This window comes from Aphelocoma coerulescens (genome assembly GCF_041296385.1).
Source record: "Aphelocoma coerulescens isolate FSJ_1873_10779 chromosome Z unlocalized genomic scaffold, UR_Acoe_1.0 ChrZ, whole genome shotgun sequence".
Lineage (NCBI taxonomy): Eukaryota > Metazoa > Chordata > Aves > Passeriformes > Corvidae > Aphelocoma > Aphelocoma coerulescens.
The window spans coordinates 66,507,805-66,533,252 of record NW_027184085.1 but is presented as its reverse complement, the minus strand read 5'-3'; the positions used below and the strand labels follow the sequence as shown (position 1 = coordinate 66,533,252).

At 40.6% G+C, this 25,448-nt stretch overlaps 1 protein-coding gene across 3 annotated transcripts; it reads right to left on the bottom strand.

Annotated features, from left to right (window-relative positions):
* Nucleotides 1-1,427: 1,427 nt before the first annotated feature.
* FAM174A (family with sequence similarity 174 member A) lies at nt 1,428-23,107 on the bottom strand. Of its 3 annotated transcripts, none has more exons than XR_011147829.1 (4): nt 22,742-23,107; nt 14,982-15,122; nt 14,765-14,877; nt 1,428-1,509 (listed from the first exon to the last, which is right to left on the bottom strand). XR_011147829.1 is itself a non-coding variant. In XM_069002285.1 (3 exons), the coding sequence occupies exons 1-3, from the start codon at nt 23,047-23,049 to the stop codon at nt 10,408-10,410; spliced, it is 471 nt and encodes a 156-aa protein (XP_068858386.1). In that variant the 5' UTR covers nt 23,050-23,107; the 3' UTR covers nt 9,967-10,407. The 3 variants fall into 3 exon arrangements, 1 of the variants encoding a protein (XP_068858386.1); XR_011147828.1 differs by lacking the exon at nt 1,428-1,509 and adding an exon at nt 9,967-10,429; XM_069002285.1 differs by lacking the exons at nt 1,428-1,509; nt 14,765-14,877 and adding an exon at nt 9,967-10,429.
* Nucleotides 23,108-25,448: the final 2,341 nt, after the last annotated feature.

Here is a 25,448-nt window from a genome sequence, read left to right as displayed (position 1 = left end):
ATACTACCAAGTAGAATTTCAAGAGACATCTAGTAAAGCATGGTAGAAGTGGCCACTCAATCTGCAGCAACTTGGTCAGATAAAAAAAAGACTAAGGTGCTGTCTGAGCCGTTTTGATTTGGCAGTTTTTGAGCCTACATCCACCATGGTTAAAAGATTACATGTATACAGGCTGATCCCCTCCACTTCTGTGCCCATAAATTTCTGGGTTCAAGAGGTTACATTCCTGAGCCAGTTTTCAGAGTTGGTGCTATGTTCTGTTCAGCAGCCTGCATTTTCTGGGCTTTTCTTCCAGTCCTGAAGCAGGCAACACTACCCTCGAAGGGATGAGCTTCATAGCAGCCTGGTACTGCAGTTAATTAGTTACAACGAAGATCTGTGGCACTACCTGGAATATTTAGTGTAAATGCCACAGAATTCAGGACACATATCAACTCCTGCAAGCCCATAGATGAGAAATCCAGCGACTAACACAGGGAGCCTGAAGTCTCAATCAAAAGCACAGTGAGATGACAGCAGTGTCTCAGCAGAACTGATTCATTCACCTCACATTAATATACTGGCTGTAAACGCTGATGTGTATCTGTATCAGAACTCCAGCAGTTGTCTCCTGTGGTAAGTTGGCACCTGTTCCAAACATGGGAACATCAACTTCAACATTGTCAGCAGTATTACCTATTACTTCTCCAGTGGCTAACACGGCTCCAATTCTAACCATCAAAGCTATTGGAAATAGTGAGTCCTTAGTTTCTGCCAGGTGACCATGAACTGAGCACACAGGCATTCCCATGCACATGAGGGATGGGAAACTCAGAGCCTGGTGTCCAGCAAGTTCACTTTGATTCTGGACAGTGATTGTGCTTGGGAAAGCATTTCATAGGAAGGATATGTCTCCTTTTCAGCACTTACTGCACAATAGAAAAGGGTGCGCTTGTTGAAAGAGAAAGGAAGGCAAAGAGGAAGGAGGGAAGGAGGAAGAAGGCAAGACATGGAATTGTTTATAGTCCAGCAAAATGCAATCACTTAGTTCATATGGTCATTAATGGCACTTTCGAATGATACCTACGCAAGAAGGTTCAACTTTCCATTCCTTTCATGGCTCCTCAAAGGCCTCTTCATATTCCACTCCATTTCATTTCATATTCCTTCAAGTGATCTGGACACAGCCTCTTGTCCTCGAGAAGCTGACAGCAGAACAACATAAAAAGCAGCATTTACAAGTCAAAGACAGAAAGAAAACAAATGCCGTAAGACAGAAAACCTGTATGTTGTAAAATGCAACTACTTTGTTGCTAAAATGCCAAAAGTGTACACAAATTTACAATAAAAGGTGATAAAATGTTAGCAGCACTTCATTCACATTCCACTGACAGTTGTTTATACACTGAAGGGTACTGCCCTCTCATGTTAGTAGGAGCAGTTCACAGAGCTTGCCTGCTTTGACCAAGTCTTTCTCCACAGCAGCTTCACAGCATGGCTGGAGGGGCCCATTTTGGGGTTACACTGGCCCTGGGGGAAAAAAACACAAAGAATTCTAAATCAAATATGTTTACTGAGTGCTTGGCTGATAAGGAAGAGGAAGCCTGGCTGATTATAATTCAGCTTGGGAGATGCTGCTGAAGAGAAGTCCAAGTTGACTGACAGCAGACAGCCAAAATAAAGAAAAAAAGACATTTAGGCTAGCAGCCATCTTAGCCAGAGACAGTAGCAGAGTGTTAGGTAACATATTCCGGAAGGAACATTTCACTATTTGGCAGTAGCCCCAACAAAGTGGGCACTTGGCATTGACTGGTAACGTTAGTAGATGGACGTTCTGTCCATGATGATAGGATACCTGCTGCCACACATCTGTGTCAGATACATCACTGACATTATACAGAAATATCTTCAAGACAAAACCTTGCAAGCACTTCTGTTTTCTCCTTTGTTGGTAACAGAATACAACTCCTGAGATTCAGGCAATACAGGCTGAATGTTGACCCTCCTGTATTTCTGCAACAGGCAAGGGAAACGCCCATCTTTATCCCACAATCAACAACACTCCTGTGAAAGTCTTGCTGGAGTCAGTTTATTCTGTAAACTTCAAGATGGTGCAAGTAACTAGAAAACACTACTTTGCCATGCTAGTTAAGTTTTTATAATACCCCTATTTCATCCATATGACCTCTTACTGAGATTAAATAACAACTTGGCTACTACATTCGTGATTACTAGCTAGGAAGAAAAGAGACACACTTGGAGGCCTTGTTGCAGAATTTTTAAGGGGATGTTGTATTTCAGTGCATGGGCACAGAGTCCCTGAGAAGTCTGCTGTGAATATTTCTAGACTTGAACATCAACAGTTTTGAAGAGTGCAAAGGACATTATTGACACACGCAACAATAGTCAAATTAGGCCAGCCTATTTAACAACCCAAAATGGTCATTGGTCAAGGGCTAACCTTGGACAAGGCATATGCCCTCTTCCTTCCACTGTTAAGAGTTGCAACTTCATTCTGAAGCATAGACAAGTTTATAATGCTTCTTCTACATACAAGGCTTGTAGTCCATTGTCAGTCGCCGACTTTAAGTAGCCTCTGAACAAAATATTCAAATGAATTCTGAAAATATGAAACTATTATCATCTTGCCATTTAACTAGAGAAAAGTTTTAAGAAGCTGTAGATTTAACTTTGCTAAATTAAACATATTCACAGTAGGCTTCTCTTGCTTTTGCTCACTGGAGAATGGAACATATACTACCCAAAACTGAATTTGTGTTTGTTGTAAGAAAAGAAACAAAAGACAATCCTAAATGTTTCAACAGGATTTTGCTGTGGAATGTCATATTCAAGGCAAGCCTCACACTTGCATAAGGGGTGTTGCGTACAGTTACCTCACTGTACTTTGCACTCTAAAGCACAGTTGAGGTGACAGGAGAGTGACCACAGCAATACCCAAATAAAACCCCAAAACCTTGAAAATTGCATTTTTTAATCATAATTTTGCCCTTTTATGGATTTAGAAAGACAACAAAACTGAATCTAACGTGAGAATTTTTATTTTCATTTAAAATTTGAAACATTACAAATCATTTTGTTTCTGATTTATAGTATCTAGCAACACAAATAGGCAGAACAGTATCTACAGTGTTAAAAATGAGAAAAATATTTCAATTTCATAGGTACTGAAGACATGTATCTGCACCAAGGACAACAGAGCTTGCATTCAAATAAAAAAATAAATAACATATTTTATAATTAACAAGTTTTTAATATATGCTATATTTGGCTTTCTTTTTCTTGAAACTTACACCAACACAAGTGAATTTAAGGGTTTTTCTTGGGCACAGCTAGAGTTGCCAAGTTAATCAACTAAAATCTTAATGACTCTCTACTATTTATACCCAAAAGACTACAAACACTTCAGTTAAATCAATATTGCACACGTATTCAGGTATTTCATAGTATGTTAGTGGAAAACAAAAAAACTGGACCAAAGCACCACAGCTGCTCAGACAGGTAAGCCCTGGTCTTATATTGCCTCTGGGAAAATGAATGCTGTCATGTCCAGCTTGGACTGAATAAAGTCTAGAACGTCCATCCTGCTTGCAGATATAAAGCCGTTGTGTAGCTATGCATATTAAATTTAGAACCCTATTTTCTGCATTTACTTTCTAGTATCAAATGGTTCTGAAGCTGCTACAAAATCTAAGGCTCTCAATCAACTGAAGTTATTTACAGCACTAGAATTGAAAATATGGTAACTTATCTTTTATATGGGTAGGGAAGGAAAGGAAATTATACAAGTCAGGGCCAAAAGTATGACAGCTGCAGCAACCTTTGTATATGTTTCCATCACCGTAACCACAGAGACATAGAATCATAGAAGGTCCCAGATGACTGAAAGCTGGCAAACATCCCAATTTTTAACAATAGCAAGAGGAATGACCTTGGTAACTACCTGCCTGTGAGTCTCACCTCAGTGCCTGGCAAAATTATGGAGAAGATTTTTCTTTGAGTTATTGAAAAATACCTGAAGGACAACACAGTCATCAGTCACAGCTAGCATGGGTTCATGAGGGTAAAGTCCTTCTGATTTCCTTTCATAACGAGATTCTCCACCTCACTGATCAAGGCAAGACAGTCGATGTAATCATCTTTTTGGATTTCAATAAAGTCTTCAATTCTCTCTTTCAGCACTCAGCTGGATAAACACATCATCTCAAACACAGCAACTGGCTCATGGGAAGGCACAAAGGGTGACAGTGCATAGGGTGACATCAGGCTGGTGATCTGTCACTAGTGACATTCTACAGGGCGCAGTGCTCTTCAATGTCTTCACAGCCAACTTAGATGCAGGATTTGAAGACTAAACAAGTTTGCCAATTATATTTATCTTGGGAGGTGTCATGAGTGACCTGGGCCTGACACCGGGCACCCATGAAAGCCACTCACTCACTCCCCTCTGCAGCTGAACAGAGAGAAAATATAATGAAGGGTTAATGGGTTGAGATAAGGACCAGGAGAAGCCCCTCATCAAATACCATCATGGGCAAAACAGGCTCAATTTAGGGATATGAAGTGAATTTATTTACTAACAAAATTAGAGGAGGATAATGAGAAGTAAAACAAGCCCTTAAAACCACCTTCCCCCCACCCCTCCCTCCTTCTCAGCTCTGCCTTCTACCCCAGTGGTGCAAGGAGACAGGGAATGGGGGTTGTGATCAGTTCATCTCCCGTGGCTTCTCCTGCTGCTCAGGAAGAGGAGTCATTCCCCTGCTGCACCATGGGGTCCCTCCCACAGGAGACAGTACTGCATGAATTTCTCTGACATGGCTCCGTCTCATGAGCAACAGCTCCCTGCAAATTGCTGCAAAGTGAGTCTATCCCATGGGCAGCTGTCCTCCCCAAACTGCTGCAGCATGGGTCACTCTTCTGTGGGTGGAAAGACAGGCTGTTCCAGCATGGGAGCAGGGCCCCTCTCTCCACGAGTCTCCCACAGGATCACAGCCTCCTCCCAGACATCCACATGCTTTGACAGGGGCTCCTCCATGAGCTGCAGATGGATCTCTGCATCCCCATGGACCTCCATGGGCTGCAGGGGCACAGCTGCTTCACCGTGGTCATCACCACGGCCTGCAGAGGAATCTCAGCTCCAGCACCTGGGGCACCTCCTCCCTCTCCTTCTCCACTGACCCTGGTGTCTGTACAGTTTTTCTTCTCACATGTTCTCATCCTGGTCTTCTCTGGCTGGAATTAAAACTGTGCAACAATTTTTTGTTTATCTTTCTTCTTAAATGTGTTATCACAGAGGCATTACTATCATTTCGAACTGGCCCAGCATTGGCCAGCAGCATGTTCATCGTCAGAGACACCAGGGACTGGCTCTGCTGGACATGGGGAAACTTCTAGCAGCTTCTCACAGGAGCCACCCCTGTAGCACCCCCCACTACCAAAAACCAATGCAAAACCAATAGAGGAGGAAAGAAACGGAGGGTATTTTGTTTAGACAAAATGGAGAGGCAATATAATGATCTTGAAAGCAATGGCAGATCTGCAATAGCACAAAGCTCTTTTTATCATTCACTGTAGCTTAAGCGCAATAGGCTTAAAATTACTAAAAATAAGATTTAAATTTCATCCCAGGAAAAGCAAAATTAAAGATCTGCTAGAAAGAACAGTTAAACTTTGAATTAGATTTCACCACCTACCTGAACAATCTTCGTACTGGGAAGTGTAACACTAACTTTCAGTAACATCACAAAAATGTTGATGTCTGCTTTGATTCAGCAGGCTTAATGTATATCTTTATAAAACTGTGCGGTTTTTTTAGAAAAATGAGGGGCCTTTGGACTGTATTGGAGCACAGAATAAAAATAACTGTATTTGGTCTGAACAGAAATCCATGTAGTTACACATCTCTTTTTGGACAGTGGCCAAGGCAGGTACAAAGAGTAGTAACAGCTCAAACATATTCGCTGTGAAATCTCTAGAGTTTCAAAACGTGGCATATAGACCTTTCAAATAAAGTAATCTCCTGAAGGAGTTTCCTCAAGATTCCTCATAAATGCCATTTTACCTACAGGCTTTTTGCTGGATTTGGTTCAAAAAAAAGCTGTGGAAGGACTAAAGGATTTTTTTATTAAAAATGAGTACTTCTTTATACAATGCATGATCCAGTCAGCTGTTCAACTGACATTGACTTTTCTTTAAAACATGAACAATGAAATGCTTGGGTAAGAATGCGTACTGTTTCCTCCTCTGTCTTTATGGATCAAGTTTTCTGAAGCTAATATGAATGAATCTTTGTTTTTATTAAACAGTGAGGCTTAGGGAAGAAAATTGATAAACAAAGTGCCCATTAGCTAGTTTGATATAAACAGGTATCAAATGGAACTCTGGCATAACTTTTGAACTCAGACTATGCTGTATGCCCAAGCTGAACTCCATGGGATGCAACTTCATTCCCTTCCCATCTGCTCAGCAGAGACATCAGCATCTCCCATTCTGCTGCTCCTCTTGGCCACTCCCTTCTCTTTTCCAAGCTGAACAAAGCTGTAGTCCCCTACGTTTCTCATACTGTGGTGCTGAAAACAGAGCAGAGTGGGACAAGCCCTTCCCTTACCTGGATGCATGCCAGGACACAGTTGGCCCACTTGGCTGCCAGGGCACTGCTGACTCATATTCAACTTGCCATTGACTCAAATCCCCAGATGTCTTTCTGCAGGGCTGCTCTTCAGCCTCTTGCCCCCCAGTCTATATGTATTATTATCTCATGCCAGCTGGAGAATCCAGCATTTGATCTTTATTAAATTTCATATGCCTGGTGATTATCCTGCTCCGTAGTCTATTCAGGTCTCTCTGTAAGGTCTCTCTACCCTTAAGAGAGTCCACAGCTCCTTCTAGATTAGTAGCAACAGCACATTTACTTAATGTACATTTGATTCATATGTCCACATCATTTAGGAAAACATTATATATTGCATTTTGTGCAAAGCATACTGCCATAAGCCTACTGCCATCAAAAACCCTTATGTCAAAAACATAAGCTCATACTTTCCCAAATTAAGAAAGCAAAAAATTACATGCAAAAGATTTCATTATTTAAGAACCTTCTTTGTATCTCTTATTAAAATCTTAAACTTATCCATCCATCCTGATATTACCTTGAAGATATCTTGTTTTATCATGTATTAAAACAAGAATGTTTCAAGATATAAGCTAAATAGAGTGCAAGCCACTTGAAAATGATGAGTTATTGTGGACAGAAAAAAATCACACAAAAATCTTGCCAGAGGACACCACTCCACAGAGCTGGATCAATTCTGCAGGGGTTTAACAGTTAACAATTTGGAACATCATCATCAGTAGTACCATGAAGCAAACAGAAGCCTATTCCAAAACTATGAAGCAGTCTACTCACACTGGATCTTTTGAGACCAAATTCTTTCAGTTGGCTTATGTATTAGAAGATTGCTCCTGGCTCTTACTGATCAACACAAAAAATAAAAATGCTTTCTTGCCTCTTCAGTCACCATGGTATCACAGGGTGCATGCTCCATCATCCTATCAATGCACTGAACTAATACATTCAGACTTTATCAGGAACTACATATTCTTGTACAAGCTGTGCCTCAAATTCCACTAGTGAAGGAAAAAAGTCACAAAGCCCTAACAAACAGTAACAGACATGCCGCGATAGCTTTAATACTGTAAAAATGTAGAAGTATCTTCAAACATAATTTTCTTTTCAATCTTCCAAGATTTTTCTCCACATTCCATTTTCTGTCTTCAGAAATTCAAGTTACAGAAAAAATCTAGCCTTTCTCCCAGTTTACTTAAACTTGGGCTATCTCCTATCTTCAAGGAGCTTTAATTCAGCAGATCAGCTCACATTCTTTACTGGCCTATTAATATCTTAGTTCAAATGGGGACAAAATTTTCCATACACAGCTACTCAGTTATACATTTCATAATTACTTGTCTTCATCTTTTTAATCTTGTTTTTGTATGAAATTTTAAAGTGATAAATAAGCTTGATATAAACTTCAGTTTTGTTATGCACAGGTCAGTTACCGGCCTCTGTGGTGGCATATTCTTTTCCAAATTTTTGAAAGTATGTTAGAACAGCTCTAAGAACAGCTTTTCAGATGTAGTGGGAAATGGTACTGATGGTGTTGCACCTATCAACAGGGGCTGTACGTAATTCACAGCTGCAATTTCTAACTGTTAAGACCAAGATACACAAAATCATGATTATTTTTTGACTAGTTTTGTGTCTGCAAATGCAATGAGAGCCAATTCAGCTACTGAAATTAGATACAAGCTGAATAAGGCCAAGGAAGTTTGCACCATCAACCACATGATATCTGACATACCAGAAACCAAAACTGTCCCAGCTTATTACCAGTTGTACAACTGCATTACAGATGTTTGTCCTATAAACATATCCTCATGATTTTTGAGGCATGGATGAAAGAAGTCTATATAAAATTTTTTGGAAGATTTGTGTTGTGGGTTTTTTTTTTTTCCACCAGAAAATTTGCTTGGATACATAAATAACTTGTTCCATTTTGGTTTTTTCTGCAGGAAAACATCAAGGTTTACCTGCAGGACATACAAGAGTTCAAAGATTGTTTGCAATTCCAGTGATTCTAACTTGCTTAAACAGTTCAAATATCTATGCATAACAAGCCTAACACCTCCTCAGCAAGGCTCAAAGCCTAGAAACATTCTACAGATTTGAATTCTAGGATGTCAGGAAGACAGTCTGTACTTACGAAATATTTCAATTATGTTTTAACACTGATGGTCCCCTTTATATAAGGAAACAACATACTTTGCCTTCTATCATCTACTGTTCTCTCACCTGCAGTCTACAACCCAGCTGTTCTTTACCATGTCTCCAGATTCCTCAACTAAGCATCTGCAAGAATTAGTGCTCTGTTTTCATTTCAGTTTTATCTTTAAACATAGGCTGAAAAAGTTAGGTACAATAGAAAGCAAAACAAAGACTTGCATTTATTGTAAATACAATGTATTTCCCAGGAGTATGTGGTACATGGGGAACTGTAGGTGAAAATTACCTTGGGAAGCTGATTTGACCTCATTTGAGCTGTTACTAGAGCAAGTAAGAAGGTTTCAATATAACAAATCAGCTGGTAAATAAAATCTACAGCAGACTCCCTCCCTGCCCTATAACTGTAGAAATGACCTCAAAGAAAAGTACTCCAATTTTGTTCAAACAACAAGAGGGTGAAGAATCGGGAAAAATTACTCCTCTTTCTCTCTTACTTAGCCCATAATTTAGGCACTTTCAGGATACATAGTCATCCCCACCCATACTGCTACAGCAAGTTTATGCCTTGATACTAGGTATCTATGGATATATGGAATAAGCAAAAAAACCCACACAGTAATTCTAAACTAGAATTTGAACATTTTGTCTACATTATCAAGATTATGGTGGAAACTGCAACACATTAAAAGAAGTATATGTTCCAGATCTTAAAGACTGTTTTAATAATTTTTATGGCACTAGCCAAAATATAAACATAACCGCTGGATGTCAGCTACATTCATGTGAGTATTACCACACATTTCAGTAACAGCTGCTTCTCATGTCAGTGTTTCATTTTAGAGATTTTCCCAAAGGCTTATCTCTGCTTCACTGCAGAGCGGAATATTGACATCACATGGACTAGACCAGCAACACCCTAAAGTCACTGAACCACATCTGTTCACACAAGTTGAAGATAGGCCTCACAAAAAATTAACTCAACAGTTGCAATCAGCAGTCTCAACACCAAGAATATGTTGCAATACCATGCTTTACATAATTATATTAATATCCCAAGTTAAAATCTATAGTGTTGGAGTATGGCACTAAATGCTAGCAATACTGTAAACATATTTTTTCACTGAAATTTACACAAAATACGTTAATTCAGTTTTTAAAAAGTCTCAACACAGAAGGCAGTAGTTTGGCTTTTTATTGGTAAACAATAAATCATCTCCTCAATTAAAATCAAGTTATAACAATTCTGAAAAGTCCACAGTAGCTATATTTACTTACAATTTAATAGCAGAAGAAAAAATAAAACATTCCAGATTACTGTAGAAAAAAGTGTATATCACAGTTAACGGCATACAAGATTTGTAACAAGCAAAAAATACCCTGTTTAACAAGTAATCTCCCTTCCAAATAGATTTTTATCTTAGTGCAGTTAGTACTCTCTCCCCATAGGCTATACATTGAGAATCTCTATATACAAAAAGATACAACAAATTGATACATTACTTATTGCAAGATATTAAGTATGCCATAAAATACACAAACTAAATTAGTTTCACCCCACTTGCATACCCTCTTGCTTCTTATTTCTCCCATGAAGCAGTCTCCTTCTCTGGTTCTAAGATTAAGTTCTTTCATTGAAAGGCACGTACTTCTCTACAATAGAAGAAACAGATGCATTAATCTGAAATGCCCTGTTTCAAGGCAAATTTAGCCTACATTTTTAAAGATCACACATTATGAAAGAACCCAGAGAGACATGACATTTTATTATTAAATTTGACTGGAAAACCTCATAGTTACCATATTACTGTGAAGCAAAGTACCATAAATCTTCAAGGCTCCTGAGTTCCTAGTGAAACTTTGGTAAGTCTTTGTAGCACTGCAGTTATGGAATACTATAAAAAAAAAAAGTAAATTCTTCTCCTTGTGCCTTGCAGCACTGAGCAAGTAGTTTCTGTGTGAAGTCATTCGATGAGGATTGTAACGTATTAGTGTGATACGACTTTGAAAAACAAAGCTGTGGTATTAGTATACTGTACCTCAATTGGCATGTATGTAAAGTTGTATTGCAAGAGACCAAAAGCTAGAATTCCACACTTGGGCATTTAATAGTATGCTATTGAGCAAAATGGCTAAAACTACTGTTCTGGTAAACTGCCCCGAACAGCAGCAGCACAAAGACTAGTGACATGGATGATGATGACAGTGGGAGTACACTTAAATTGTGTCTATGTTACAGCTGAGGGCAGTGGGGACCTTTTTCCATACAGCTCTGAAAGAAAATAGCAAACCTTGAAAGTAGTATGTATCTGGACACTAGTATACTAACACTACTATGGTGATTTTTAGAAAACAAGCCAGTTTCTCTGCCTAGTCCTGGAAAGGGTCTAATACAGTTACCAGCTAACCCAGAGCATGCCTATAGGGATTTCTAATACATGCATACTATTTTGTAGAGTATCACCTTAAAAAAAAGCTTTATTGTTCAAGCAAGAAAAATTAAAGCAGACTGGTTGCCACTACAGTCTTTTAACATGTCACAAAGAAAAAAAAGAAAAAAGACATATTTTTATCTATAAAACAATACTTATATATACATATATATATATACCAAAACTTGACTACTTTGATGTCAATAACAAATCTAAATGAACATATAGTGTGGTAATGCGATACCTTTATTGTATTTTTATACAAGTTTTCTGTACCCCAATGGTTCATCCCTACTTTCCCCACTCCTATTCCTAGTTGGTTTGCCCCAGACCCAAGCCGTTCCCCCAGTGCTCCCTGCATGGTTGTTCTCCTTCCCTTGTTCTAGCTCTTTCCCAATCAATCACCCAATTCCTGTCGTTCCCAAAGGTTCAGTGTCCATCACCTGAACCCTCCCAGTTTACCCTTATATGGTCCTCGTCGATCCCCCAAGACCCTACCCCTCTAGATACCTCCCCCTTTGGAAATCTGCTAAACCTTGACGCCCCATTGGGGCATGTGATCCCTTTCCCTCCTCCCCTTGAGGCTATTGGCCCAAGGAAATGTCTATCCTCATCCATATCCCTCCCTTAGATATTTCTATTGGTCCCCAGTTAAGCCATGTTAAGCCATCCCCATTGTAACACCTCCCTTTATAAGCCGTTCCCTGAAGCTGCTTGAGGCTTGTCCCCTGTGAGTTGCCTCCAATAAACTTGGATTATCCTGTGTGGCAAGCCTCCTTGCTACTTTTTATCTTCTCCCTCATCCGGACTGCTGACAGCCACTGTGCCTGGAGCTTCAGCTCCCCGGGGCAGAGCTGAACTCCTGAGGAGCAGCTTTAAAGCCAAGAGCCTCCGGCTGCTCCCCACTCCTGTCGCACACCGCAGGGGCTAGCCTGGGCAGTGGTCAGTGGCGCTCATTGCGACAGTATAGATAAGCATTTCCTGTAATTGCATTCAGTTTTTTAATGCCTTCTGTTTTGTTATGAAGGAAAGAAACTTACAAACTAAATAAGCCCAATTGTTGATTCTAAGTAAAACTGCAACTGTTCTTTACTTAACAAAGCACTAAACTCAAAAAACTACTGAAGGCCTCTCTTCCTTGTTCCCAGGCTCCAAGTGATGCCATGATGATTTTTTGCCTTTTCTTTTATACCCCTTTTATATACCTTTGCGTAGCTTTTTGTATTCTTAGTGTTTTTTAGCCTACGTTCTTAGACTTACTTTGTTAAGCTAGGAGACTAAACATCTTAGAAGATCCCCTATTAGGGATCAGAAAGCCCCCGACACCAAGGTCCTCTCCTGAACACATTTTGTAAACTAAAATAGGACTATGCAGAGGGAAGGTTCCTCAGGGAGGGGGGATCACAAGCCTCTCATTGGGGAATCTTTGATAGATATGCTAATTAGTAAGACCTGTTATACCTGATCTATCGTGTGTGTGCATTGCGGTGTGCATTTCAGCATGCTCCACCTGGACGTAGTGCACCTAAGGATTCTTAAAATAAATACAAAGGTAAAATCCCTTTTCCCCTTCTAACCATGTTCGATTCTTGATTTTAAGATGAGGAAAAGGCACCACAAACCTGACTATATATTTAAGCTACCTAAAACAAACCCCAACCAACCACACCTCTGAATTACTGCAGATGTCAGAACAAAGCGTAATGACATATCCCAAGAATATTTGAGTATCATTTTCATCAAGTTGTTCTCAGCATAACGTTGTCTTTGCTTACTTAGACATTTTGTACTCCCTTTGGTCATTGTGCTTAAGCAATGACATGAAGACTGATTACTAAGCTTCAGTGAACATGCAAACAAGTTGAAACAAGGAGAAATAAATTAACTTTAAAAAGTACATTCCCAACCAAGATTTTAAAAAAATAAAGTAATTCAAGTACTCCAGTTTTCACACCAGCTTCCCAGCAATGACATATCCTTGCAAAGTTTGAACAGCATTTTATCAAGCTGTTCTACAGAGATTTGTGGAGTGATTTCACATTGTTCAGCACTGCTTTCATCCTACACACAAACACTATTTTCAAAATAAAAAGTAGCTCTTAAAATTTTAAGAGCTTCTCCCCATAAGAGAACACAGGAAGATATCAATTTACAAAACCAAAGAAAATTCACAATCTTCACTAAATATAACTGAAGTCTTTTCTTGAGCTCCCAGTGTCAAAATAAGGACTTCAATAATTTAGGCACATACTTTCAGAGAGATATTGAAACAAGTTTTGATATTTCTACAATTAAATACTTCAAAGAATTTTTTTCCTCCCTCAAACGGAAGTGTTTAGAAAACAGGAAGGAAGAAAAATCAGAAATATGCTCTCTGAAAGTTATAATTGTATAATACTGTTTGTCAATGATGACTGGCTATATTATGATTTTACTTCCCACCAAAAAACATACTCAATACTCCTGTAAATGAGCATTTATAAAGAATATCATATTAACTGGTCATCAATTACCTCAATGTCTAACAAGTATGCTGAATTACAACAGAAGCTAAAAGATTTAAGGAAGACAGTGAGAGAATTCCTGGATATAATGTGAAAATTACCTATTACATTTTACATACGTATATATATACTGGAACAAGACTAGTAACATAGGGTAATGGTAAATGTCACATAATTCTAAAATACAGAGGAATGCTAAGTGGAGATATTCCAGCCACTTTAATCTAGCGTATGGGTGAGAAAAAAGTCAAGAGGGCTTTGACTTAAGAAAAAAAAATTAAATCAGAAAGATTCCCATTAAGGAGACAGTTAAAACAGACTGAACTTTTCACTTCAACTTCCACAACTGCATCTGAAGTTCCTCCTGACAAACAATAGAACATCTGACTTACTACTCCAATACTTTTAATTCATTTGAGACATCATGTATTGCATTCATCAAACTGTTTTGCTCGAGATTTGAATCTGGTTTCACATTAAACAGTGTGAATCAATTACTTGCTGTGACTGGAAGAATTCATCTGATCTCTTCTCATACTTCTGAGAGTCAAGCAGCCCTCACTATGAACTATGACTATGATAATCCCATCAATTTTTTTACTGTATCTTTACATGTGCAATGTGATGGCATTACTCAACAAGGAAAAAATTTTAGTGTGAATTGCATGAATTTAAGTTTGAATTGATCGTAATGTTTAAGGCCACTAAGGAAATACAACAAAAGTTACACACAATAAGGAGATACAACAAAATTTTTCTGCATCTACAAAGATGCAGAGAGTAGCTTAACAATATGAATCTTTCAGTCCAGTAATACCAGATGTAAAATCTGGTGCAGAATCATCATCAACTAACTGCTGACTATTTTAGCAATAAGAAAGAATGAAGCAAAGCTGATTGAAGCAGAACTCACAGGTGAGAATGCACAGGAAAAACTGAGGAGGCTCCAAAATAGGGAGGGAAAAAAAAAAAAGAGAGAAAGGTAAAAGCTAGTTGTTGACTTTAACATTAGCTTCAATAATGACACTGTATTTGTAACAAAAATATCCTACCTTCCTCTCCATTTCTCTGGAACTCACATGTTGAAGACAAATGGTGTTTATCTTCTTGCCCACTAAATTCTTGCCCATTTAAATTTCAAGTGATCTTGACATCCCTTCTCCAACTATGCATATGAAACACAGTAGTGAGCTTTCTCAGAGAAACTGCTTATCACCCACACTCCTTCACTTCTATTGCTAGAAGTACATTCAGGTTCTAAATACAAACCTTCGAGGATGGTTGGCATCAAATACTGTTGTATCATCATCATCATCATCATCATCTTGTTCTAATGGGGTCAGCTCCATGTTTTCTATGTGCGTATCCAGAACTCCGTATCTTCGTGTTTTTCTGTTTCGCCTTCTGAGCCTGAAAGGCATTTTAAAATATTCAAGTAATGTAAACCTTTTTCTACTTTCTGATCCAATAGCATAAAATACTGCTATATTGATACTTAGCATAAGCTCTCCAAAATTTATGATAATAGCTCTATGAAATTTAGAGGTCAGACAATTCTAAGTGTCAACAGTTTACATGAAATGATTAAGGCCAATAAGAGTGTCATCTGTAGTTTTGTACAGAATTAATGCAGTGAGTACAAAATCCTATACAGGCACTTAGCATCTAAATATAAGAGCCATGTAAAAATACATGCAAAAGCATACTTCTAACATACTTCTACTGAGAAAAAAATTGCCTTGCTACATGTTCTCTGTGTTTCATGCATCTGTAAAGAACATCAGATCAAATCAGGCAGAAACTCAACAAAGCTACAGTGAAGGTGTAACACAAGTCATGGCTGAAAATTTTTATTGTTGTTTGTGAAGTCTTTTATAGATATCAAGTTAAAAAAATTGTTTGTAATTACACTTTAGAATAAGACAGATCTTGTAGAGTCAATGTCTCGTGTGCTTCACAAAGCACAGAAGGAAATGGCAGTGACTCACTTTTCAGGATTAAGGCACAGTGCTTATCACAGACAAGCAGACTGTCTGCATCTGTTTTTCTCACTCTCCACAGCTTTACTGCATGGGCCTGGGTCCCATGTGAGTCACCCACACAATGAACCATTCCATGTGGCTTTCCAGAACTACTCTTACACCCATGGAACAAGCTCAAATTCAGGAACTTAGACCAGTAGCCACTCAGCACCGTATAAAGGCATCTGCTTACAGAATGCTGACAGTCACTTTCAGTAACTGGCAAACAACAACTATAGGAAAGCTATAGGACATTAAAAAAAAAAAAAAAAAACAAAAATTTGTCTAGGCACCTAGTGCTAAAGTCAAAGGCGGTAACAGATCTTTCATTCAGAAACTCCAGAATTTACAATCCCAAGCTAGGTGCCTACAAAACATGTTTACAACATTCAGGAACTTAAACACAGAATATTTCAGAGCTAATAAAAAAAATTATTAATATATTATGATATTATAGTATGTGCTATCGTATTACATATAATACATTATACTGTTGGATGCTATGCATAGTGATTTCTCTGTCCCACATTTAGACAACATTTTAACTATCTCGTAAGAGATATCAAATACAATACTGAGATTTTCAGCTTCACATTCTGTCCTGAACTCTGGTGTACTTAAACAACTTGTTTAAATACCCTTCTTGAAAAGACACACAACAGCATTGAATCTTGGTTTATCTTTTCCCTACACTCCAGTGGATAAAATAAATCACCTTTTGGAACTGAGAAGCAAATGTAACCTTGTTAGAATGGGAAAGAGATAAAGTACATACCCTTCTTGAAAGTTCTCCAATTTATAATGTTATAAGAAATAATCAACACAATCATTTCCTCCACTCTCAATTATGTGAAAATGCAGCAACTGTTACCCCATGCATTTAAGTGCTTTAGCACAGAACAAAATACCCAGCTTTTTCATTTAAAGCTAAGGCTAGTACCAAACCCAAAAATTTCACCTTTCAGTTCAAGACAAAGTCCCTTCCATGTTCTTCACTTACTTCATCTGTTCTCTACTCCTCAACATAGAAAGAAGTTGTACACTTCAAAGCACCAAATAGAAGAAAATTCTAAAACTTTTAAGATGACAGTGTGATGAAAAATAAGGTTGTTTCTTACACATTGTGCCTTTTGTTTTGTTTTCACTAAAGTAGAAGCTAAGCAATTGCAACTAGGACAAGCATTGTGGATATCCTAGCAGATAAGAAACTATTTTAAACACAATGAAAATATGAAATTAAGAAGAGGCAGTACATGATACTCGTACAGTCAATATTTCTGTCAATCTCACTATACATTTTACCTTTTTCCCTTAATGGATTAAAATGGAAAGTGAGTTGCTACTGTGATTTGAGAGTAACCTAAGACAGTCATAGCAAATGTCTAGACTGTAGATAATGCAAAAAAAAACTTAGCACAAAGCTGGCACAGATTTCTAGGCTCAAGCAAATCCTGCTGAAAAAAGGATAAACTAATCACTTGTGATTCAAACCCTTCTCTATATAAGAAGTTTAAAAACTACAGCTACAAGAGTACTGGAGATGCTTATGCAACATGCATGTATGGTCGTAACTGTGACTCTTAAGGCAGTGTCCTGATTGTTAACAAAAACTAACTTAAAATCTTTTACTCTGTGACTGACAACTGCACACTTGGAAGGGACCTACAACTACTATAGAGTCAACTGCCTGATCAATCCAAAATTTAAAGCATGGTACCATGGGTATTGTCCAAATGCCTCTTAAACACTGACCCCCTTTCTAGGAAGCCCGTTCCAGTCGTTGTACCCTACCAGTAAAAAAATGCTTCTTAATGTCCAGTTTATACCTCTCTTGGTGCAACTTTAAATCATTCCCACGATCCATCCTATAGCTGGATCTCAGCTTTCCTTCCTCAGGGACCTGCTGGGAGCAATGAGGTCACCCCTCAAGCCTCCTCTTCTCCAGAGTAGACAAACCCAGAGTCTTCAGCCACTACTCAAAGGGACAGGCCTTCCAGCTCTTCCATGAACTTGTTTGCCCTAGTCTGGTTGTATTCAAGTGCCTTAGTATGCTTCCTACTGCACAGAGTCCTCACAAGAAGGCCATGACAATGCTGAATACAGTTGGACAATGCCCTCTTTTGACTGACTGGCTGTCCTGTGTGAGATGCACCCAAGGCTGAAGTTTGCCCTCTCGGCTGCCAGGGCACATGTTAGCTCATGCTAAGCTTACTGTCAACCAGCACCCTGAGATTCCTCTCTGCATGTCTGCTCTCCAGTCACTTCTCTCCCAAGTAAAACTAGTGTACAGGTATTATCCTGTTCCAGCTGCAGAGCCCAACATTTGTTCTCGTTAAATGACATGCCACTGGTGACTGCCCAATGCTCCAGTCTAGATCCCACTGCAAGGCCTCTGGCACCTCGAGGGAGCCTATTGCACCTCCCAGTTTGGTGCCATCAGCAAAGTTGCTAATGGCACATTCAACTCCTGTCCTCAGATACGAGTATCCAGCAGAGCTGGCCCTAGAACTGAGCCCTAAGGAGCACCACTGGTGACTGGGCGCCAGCCAGATGCACCCCTCTTCACTACAACCCTATGAGTCCTGTCATTCAGCTGTCTCTTCAACCAGTGCACCACAAACTTGTTCACCCCACAGCTGGAGAGCCTGATCAGAAGGGTACCATGACGAACAGCATCAAAAGCCTCACTAAAATCCAGAAACACTACACCTACTTCATCCCTTCTTCCACCGGGCAGGCGAGCTGGTTGAAAGTTTGCAGAGTTTTTATGTCTTATAACAAGATATGTCTTTGTGTTGGTTTAATACAGCCTGGTTTTTAGTGGGCTAAAAAGCTGCTCGAAACTTCTATGTCCAGCACAGAGCCAATCGCCGAAAAGTTCTGACGATGGGTGGGTTACTAACCCAGTTAGAGAAGTTGGTAACACCTCTGTGATGACATATTAAAGAAAGGAAAACTGGGGGAAGTTCTCTTTCTTCTCCCTAGGGGTGCTGAGGAAGCCGCTGGGGGTGATCCCAGCGGGGCTGCCAGAGGCCCATCCCGGCATGGCCAAGGCCATGCGAGGCTGGGGCCACTGGGGCCCTCCCAGTGCAGCCACTGGGGCTCTCCTGAGGCCAGGGCCCTCTCGAGGCCAGGACCACACAGCCAGGGCCACCTGTGCAGTGCCGGCGGGGACCATGTGGCCAGTGATGAAAATACAGCGAACAATTCCCTGACATGGAGCACAGACAAGATCAACCTTTTTCAGCACAGCAAAGGTCTATAAGAACTATTCAATTGATAGAACTCGAGAACAGTAATACCTACAGCCAACAATTTTCTTCCGAGTCAGAGAAAAGGGAAAAGTGAGCACATGTGAAGAGAACCAACATGGTGGCACTGAGGTCAGTGAAAAGAAGGAGAAGGAGAAGGTGCTCTGGGTGTCAGAGCTGAAATTTTTCTACAAGCCAAGGTGAGGACTATAATACAACAAACTATTTCCCTGTAATTCATGAGGTGCATGGGGGAATGCAGAGATCCACTCGCAGCCCATGAAGAAAAGTGTCCACGCTAGAGTGAGTGGATGCTGAAAAGCTGTAATCTAGTGAGAAACTCAGAGAGAGGACCCTTGCTTCCAGAGATAGAGAACCCTTGCTTCCAAACTAGAGCAACTTACTCTTAAAAGACTAAACCAAATGAACTAAAATGACCCACGCTGGGCAGCTGTGGAAAGACTGCTTGGCCCATGGGAGGGACTCATGTTACAGCAGGTTGGGCAGGACTGCTATTTTGTGAAAACTGGAACCACGTTAGAGAAATTCATAGAGAACTGTCTCCTGTGGGAAGACAGAGCCCATGGCACAACAGAAAAAGAACTCCTTTCCTTAAATGAAGAAAGATTCTTAAAAAGTGAAAGACTTACCAAAACCCCATGTTTTTTTTCCCTTGCACTGTTGGTGGGAAAGAGGGAAGGGGATGGGAAGAAAATAAGTGTTCCAAAGGTTTATTTTAGTTCTTAGTGCCCTTTTTACTTTTAATTCTGTTAATAATAAATTTTCTTTATACTGTTTAAGTTTTCAACCTGTTTTGCCTTTAAGTGTTTTTCCCCTAATTCTTACCTCAACTCATGAAGTCTTCGTTTTAATTTCCTCTCCTCTGCTCAGCTATAGCAGAGTAAGTATATGTAAGTTTTTGGGGGTGACTGGCACTTAGCTGGCATCAAACCCTGACAGTCTTCATGCCAAAGAAACCTATCAAAAAAATGGGATGTTTGCACTTAATCCTTTTATTTCTTATACAACCACTGCAAAAACATTTCAGCTAGGAGTTCAAATTTATTTATTTGAACTTTATCTATTCCAAATTTCAGAAGCAAGATGCAGCAGAATTACAGAAAAATGTGAGGTGTTCAAGCTTCCAGTTTACAGTAGCACCTAGAAGACAGCACTCCAGTTTCAAATGCAGAACAGCATCCTACTGCCAAAACGAGAATATCAAGTAATTACCACTCATCCAGAAAATAATGGCAATAGATGACAATTTTCTTCTCTAGCTCCTACAATGGCAGGCCTTTATTTATTTATTTATTTGGCCTTTCCACAGTACTACTCACATCTCTAAATCCAGCAGGCTGGGTGTTACAAGACACACTGACACTGAGAAGTGCCTCCAAGGCTTCTCAAGAGTGATCTGTAAGATGTATTGTCAGAGATTGAAATAGTTCACGCCTCAAACATTGATATAAAGTTTTGTTCATTATAACAAAAACTGTATAAAGAAGCTACAAGCAAAGACACCTCCCTGAAGATACTGACTGGGGCTTTGGACTGTAAGTTAAACCACTGAGATTAGATAAAAGAAAACCCATTATTTCATCATCTCAGGCCTAGGAAAAAACAAACAAGGCTGAAGAGCAGAATGCATCTACAAGAAAGCCAAACACAGCAAAGATTCCCCCCTGGCTGAGTTTGGCGTGGGGGAGACCACAGCCCCCAGAAGCCAGGTTCACACAGACTCCCCCACCCCAAAATGAGGTGGGGGGAGGAGGTTTCTGGTATAACCTCTAGTAAGAAGCAGTCAAGACCCATCCTCCCTTACACAAACTGGCCCAGCTGTGGAACACCCAACCCCACAGCCCACATCCACAGGATATTCACGGGAGGCAGCTGAGGGGGTGTCATAATCCATCAAAGACTCCCTGAAGTGCCCCCTAGAGTCATTCTTGAAGCCTTGCACCACAGGACGGCACATGATGCAACAAACACAGAGTCTATTATAAGAGACAATGGGAAACTCCCCCCTCAGGGAGGTGCCTGGGTTTTTCTACCTAGCCTGAGCGCATATTAACCCATCAGATTCTATGTTTTTCGGGGAGACCTTCACCACCAAGAAGACCGGCTGGAGAGGATCAGTGGAACATCACTGTGTTCTGGGTTGAAGTGTATTCTATTACCATCCTCATGAGCCGTTGAAATCAGGTGGGGCAGTGTTTCCTTGCCTCCTCCCCCCAGACTATCTTGCTGTTAATGGCCCATCATTGTCCTGCTGCATGACTCAGAGATAACTCCCTCCCGACTATCTTCTGTTAATGAGCCTAATCAACACTTGGCCTCATGACTCATTACCCCATTGTGAGATGCTCCACCCAGAGGGAGGAGCCAAGCATCCCATCGTGGATATAATCTGAGACTCTGAACACCAGAGACATCCCTTCTCCACTGGATTTCCAGAGGACAGGAGCTACAGAGCCACCACCGGACCTTCTGAGGAAGAGAAGACCTTTTTTTTCTCTACAGGATCACTGCTTCAGAGGACTGCAACCACTATTCTACCAGACTGCTACCACCACCCTGCCTAACAGGGACTCAGGTTGTATCTTGACTCTGTCAGTCTGAACCAGTGTTTTCTTTTAGTCTTTCTTTTTTCCCCTTTCCTTTAATTTTCCCCATTAAATTGTTATTCTGACTTGGTGCCTCCCACTGGTTTGTTTTCAAACTAGTACACACTGGGATCCATGGAGTGGTGATATTTTCCTTATCCTGTTCCTGTCCCTCTCTTTCTGTCCCCCCCCCCACCTGTTTTTCATTTCTTTCTTTCTCTCTCTCTCTCATATTTACTATCAAATAAAACCCATACTATTGTCACTGGTATGTGGTCTTGTTTGCATCCTAATTCGGGCAGAGACATTTCTAAGAACTTTAGTAACCGGATCATGACATGCATGGAACAATCAAAATATCCTCATTTACTTGTACCATATACCTTAGTACATGACATACACAAAACACTGTCTTTCAACTGCCTTTCTAGACTAAATGATGCAGATACTGGACACAATGAGTATATCTAAATGTAAAGTACACAGAGAACTTGCTCCATAATTGATGTGTTTTATGCATAATTCCACATTTGGGCCTTGCCTTGAAGAATTCAAGTTAAAGCATGAGAGAGAGAAGTAGAACTGCCACGACAAAAAAATACAGTGACAAACACTCTACTTAATTGTAAAAACACATCAAGTTATGTGGAGATTAGTTTCCATGAGAAACATAAAGGCAGCTAAGTGGTAGCAAGCTTCATAAGGGCCCTTTCCTTAAAAAGGCACAAAATAGGTTAATTTTACTGTGAAAGAAAGCATAAAAGAAAGATGTTTGCTGACAAAGTCGGGGAGACAGTCAACTTTGGTAGTTTAGCGATACAGAAGTTTGCAAAACTGGTCAAAAATCACTTAACGTACAAAATAAATTTAAGTGGGCTGACAGATGCCAGCAGTGACAAGTTCACCCGGAGAGCAAAGGAGGGAGTCGGGAAGGGCCCAATAACGATGTGTGATTCTCCGCGACGTCTCCGCGACGTGACCGGAGCCGACCGAGCTCTTCCCCGCCTACAGTGGGGAGGCAGCACCGGGAGCTTTCCAGCGCAGCTGGGCGCTACTCGCCAGCCCCTCAGGAGGCGCGGAGTCGATACGTTCTGCAGCCCCGGCCGCGGAGCTGCTCCCCCCGCGCCCGCACGCCCGCTCCCCGCCCTCACCGCACGGTCCGGATCACGAAGTAGACGATGAGGGCGGCGCTGGCCAGCACCAGCACAGACAGGGCGCGCTGGGTCATAGGCTGGCCCTGCTCGGGCGGCACCGACACCTCGGCCAGGCGGCTGCTGCTGCTCCTGCTGCTGCTGCTCCGCGTGGCCGCCCCACCGGCCGCCTCCGTGGGGCTCGGGGAAGTGGTGGCGGCATCCCGGGGGCGCAGGGCCGTAGCCTCCCCGCAGCGGGCGGCCTCCAGCAGCACCAGCAACACCAGCAGCGGCCCTGCCAGGAGCCGCTGCAGCGCCGTCGGCCACATCGCCCCGTACCTCCCCCCCAGCACGACCCCGCAGCGCGGCCGGGCCCCGCCGCCGTCAGTGCGGCCGCCGGAAGCGGAAGCATTCCCCCCCGATGTCGCTCTATCTCTTTCGTGGGCACCACCTTTTTTCTGTGGGTGGTGAGTGACACTTGGGCGCGAGTCACTACTTCGAATACAAATTTAAGGCGGGGTAGTTTTTTTTTAACCAGTCCTCTGATTTAGCTTCATTCTATGTACAAAATAATGGAAATTATATAACTGACTAAAATGAAGGCAGAAATGTTAAGGAAACTTCCCAGTGTGACCATTTATGAGACTCCCTGGTAGCCACCTCCCAACGCCAGATCTGTCACTGCTGACCCGAAGCTCCCCTTCGCAGCAGCGGCTCCAGTGACATGATGAGTCCCTGCTTGTCTCCCCACACACCCCACTCATACAGTCAGACCGGGTTTCCCACAGGAGAGTCTCAGATGTCTCGTTTATTGACGGCGCAGTACCACAGAAACAGACCGAGCTGCTCCTCCGATGCTACCGAGCTACCTGCAGCAGATGTATTCCTCAACAGTAAGCAAAAAGATGGTTTGGAAAGTGGTAGGTTCTGAAAACTCTAATTTTTGCCTCAGTTGTGGTCCAGTGGTGGAAAGACCAGGAAAGGGTTGTGTCTGGGCAGACCACAGCCAAAGGTGATCGAGCAGTCAGTGTGTTACAAAGCCGGTGAAGCTGGAAGGCAGGACCCTGACTTAGGATGATGCTACAGAGTGACTCTGCCATAAATTTTATTGCTCTTGTGTCTCATTGTTCCTCAACTAAATGCTGTCTGATATGATAATCCTTTAGTTGTTAGAATCTGTTATTATTTTTATTGGCGCTTCTTTTTTTTCTTTTTTTATTACTGTATACTACAGCATGGATTTCAGGGGTATAGTGTACCTACAGAATGGGAAATCAACATTGGTGGGCTTTGTGATTTGTCACTGTGTTGAAGGGAATGAATAAAATGCCAGAGTAGCAAAGAAGCCTTGTAGAGAAATATTTCTGCAGTTGAAGTAACATGGCAACAACCAGATTCTGTTCAGGAGCAGACTCATTATCCCAAAGGCCTTAAACTTAGCAGTGTATCAATCATATTGGGTCATATAAAATCACATATATATAATGTAAAGACAGTGATTAGTTAACTTACTAACAAGTTAACAAGTTTAGCGGTTCATTAACTGAGAAAACAGATGCAAGGTCTTGTGTCACATAACGAGTCTGAATTTGGAAAGTGTAAAACTAATTTAAATAGCCTGTGAGCCATCAAACTATCACCTGTATTCCACCTGAAAAAATGTAGGCCTTTTGTTTGGAATAATGTTGCAGATGATTTTGCTGAAGGTGCTGGAGGGATGGAGCATGTCAGTAAGCTTTCGTGATAGATTTTTACAAAGGTTATGACTTTGACAGAGCTTGACTGATTCAGGTCCTCACACTGCCAATATGTATCAACCTCCTTCTATCCTATGAATACCCTTAAGATATATTTTCTCTTAACAAGTCCAATCAACTTCTTTGCAGCACAGGGACTTATGAGAGAGGAAAGTGTTATGTTCAAAAGTCAAGGAAGAATATTTCTTAGAACGTCAGTCGCTGATGTTAAATTGTCCTACAGAAATGTTCTTGATGCATGGACTGTGTAAAGTCTAACAGTGCTAGGTTGCTCATTTAGGATGATTTGATGACATATTGTGTAGTAAACTGCATATCCAGTGCAAAGCATTAGGGGAAAAGAAAAGATGATTGCCTTGGTCAGTAAAAACTATGGCATGACAATATTAGTATTCTAAATGCCCTCTTGGCAAAACTACTTTCCTTAAAATCAAGGGTTCCAGTGCTGTGTGAGGAAAGATGTTTTTTGAAGGTTTTTTTTTTCCTAAATCTGAAGCTAGTGCTCTTAATAATTGGCAGATTAAGATAGTCTTTGAGTTTTCAGATAGAAATCAAAAACGTAGAGTAATTTATGGTCTTTATTTTGAAACAAAAAGAATTACAGAAGTCCTTGAATATTTGGTTGGTTGGTTTGGGGGGGGTTCTTTTAATCATTGAAATGCATAGATTTGTTCAGTATTCAGGTCAGGTATAAAAAAAATTCAAGTTTTTATGCAAAAATTTGCTTTGAGAGGGCTATAATTCTTTCATGAAGTGTTACATAACTTCAAACCTGTGTGGGGAAACTGGCAGTCATTCTTTAATACAACTTGCTGGACATGAAGATTTTCCTCTAGTCTTGTGTAATCAAAAACAGGCAAGTAAGGCTTTTTGTTACACATATTGTTTACATATTTATCAGGTATCCTCACTTGCTAGATGTGTATTTGTTGTCCTGTTTTGCACAGTCCCATCCCTATCAGAAGTCCTTA

Bases quoted from the DNA above. Each gene is read 5' to 3' on its own strand.
- FAM174A (XM_069002285.1), bottom strand. From the start codon at position 23,049: ATGTGGCCGACGGCGCTGCAGCGGCTCCTGGCAGGGCCGCTGCTGGTG. The intron at 15,123-22,741 runs GTGAGGGCGGGG...AATGCCTTTCAG, and splicing joins TTCGTGATCCGGACCGTGCG to GCTCAGAAGGCGAAACAGAA. The intron at 10,430-14,981 runs GTTTGTATTTAG...CTTCTATTGTAG, and splicing joins GATGCCAACCATCCTCGAAG to AGAAGTACGTGCCTTTCAAT.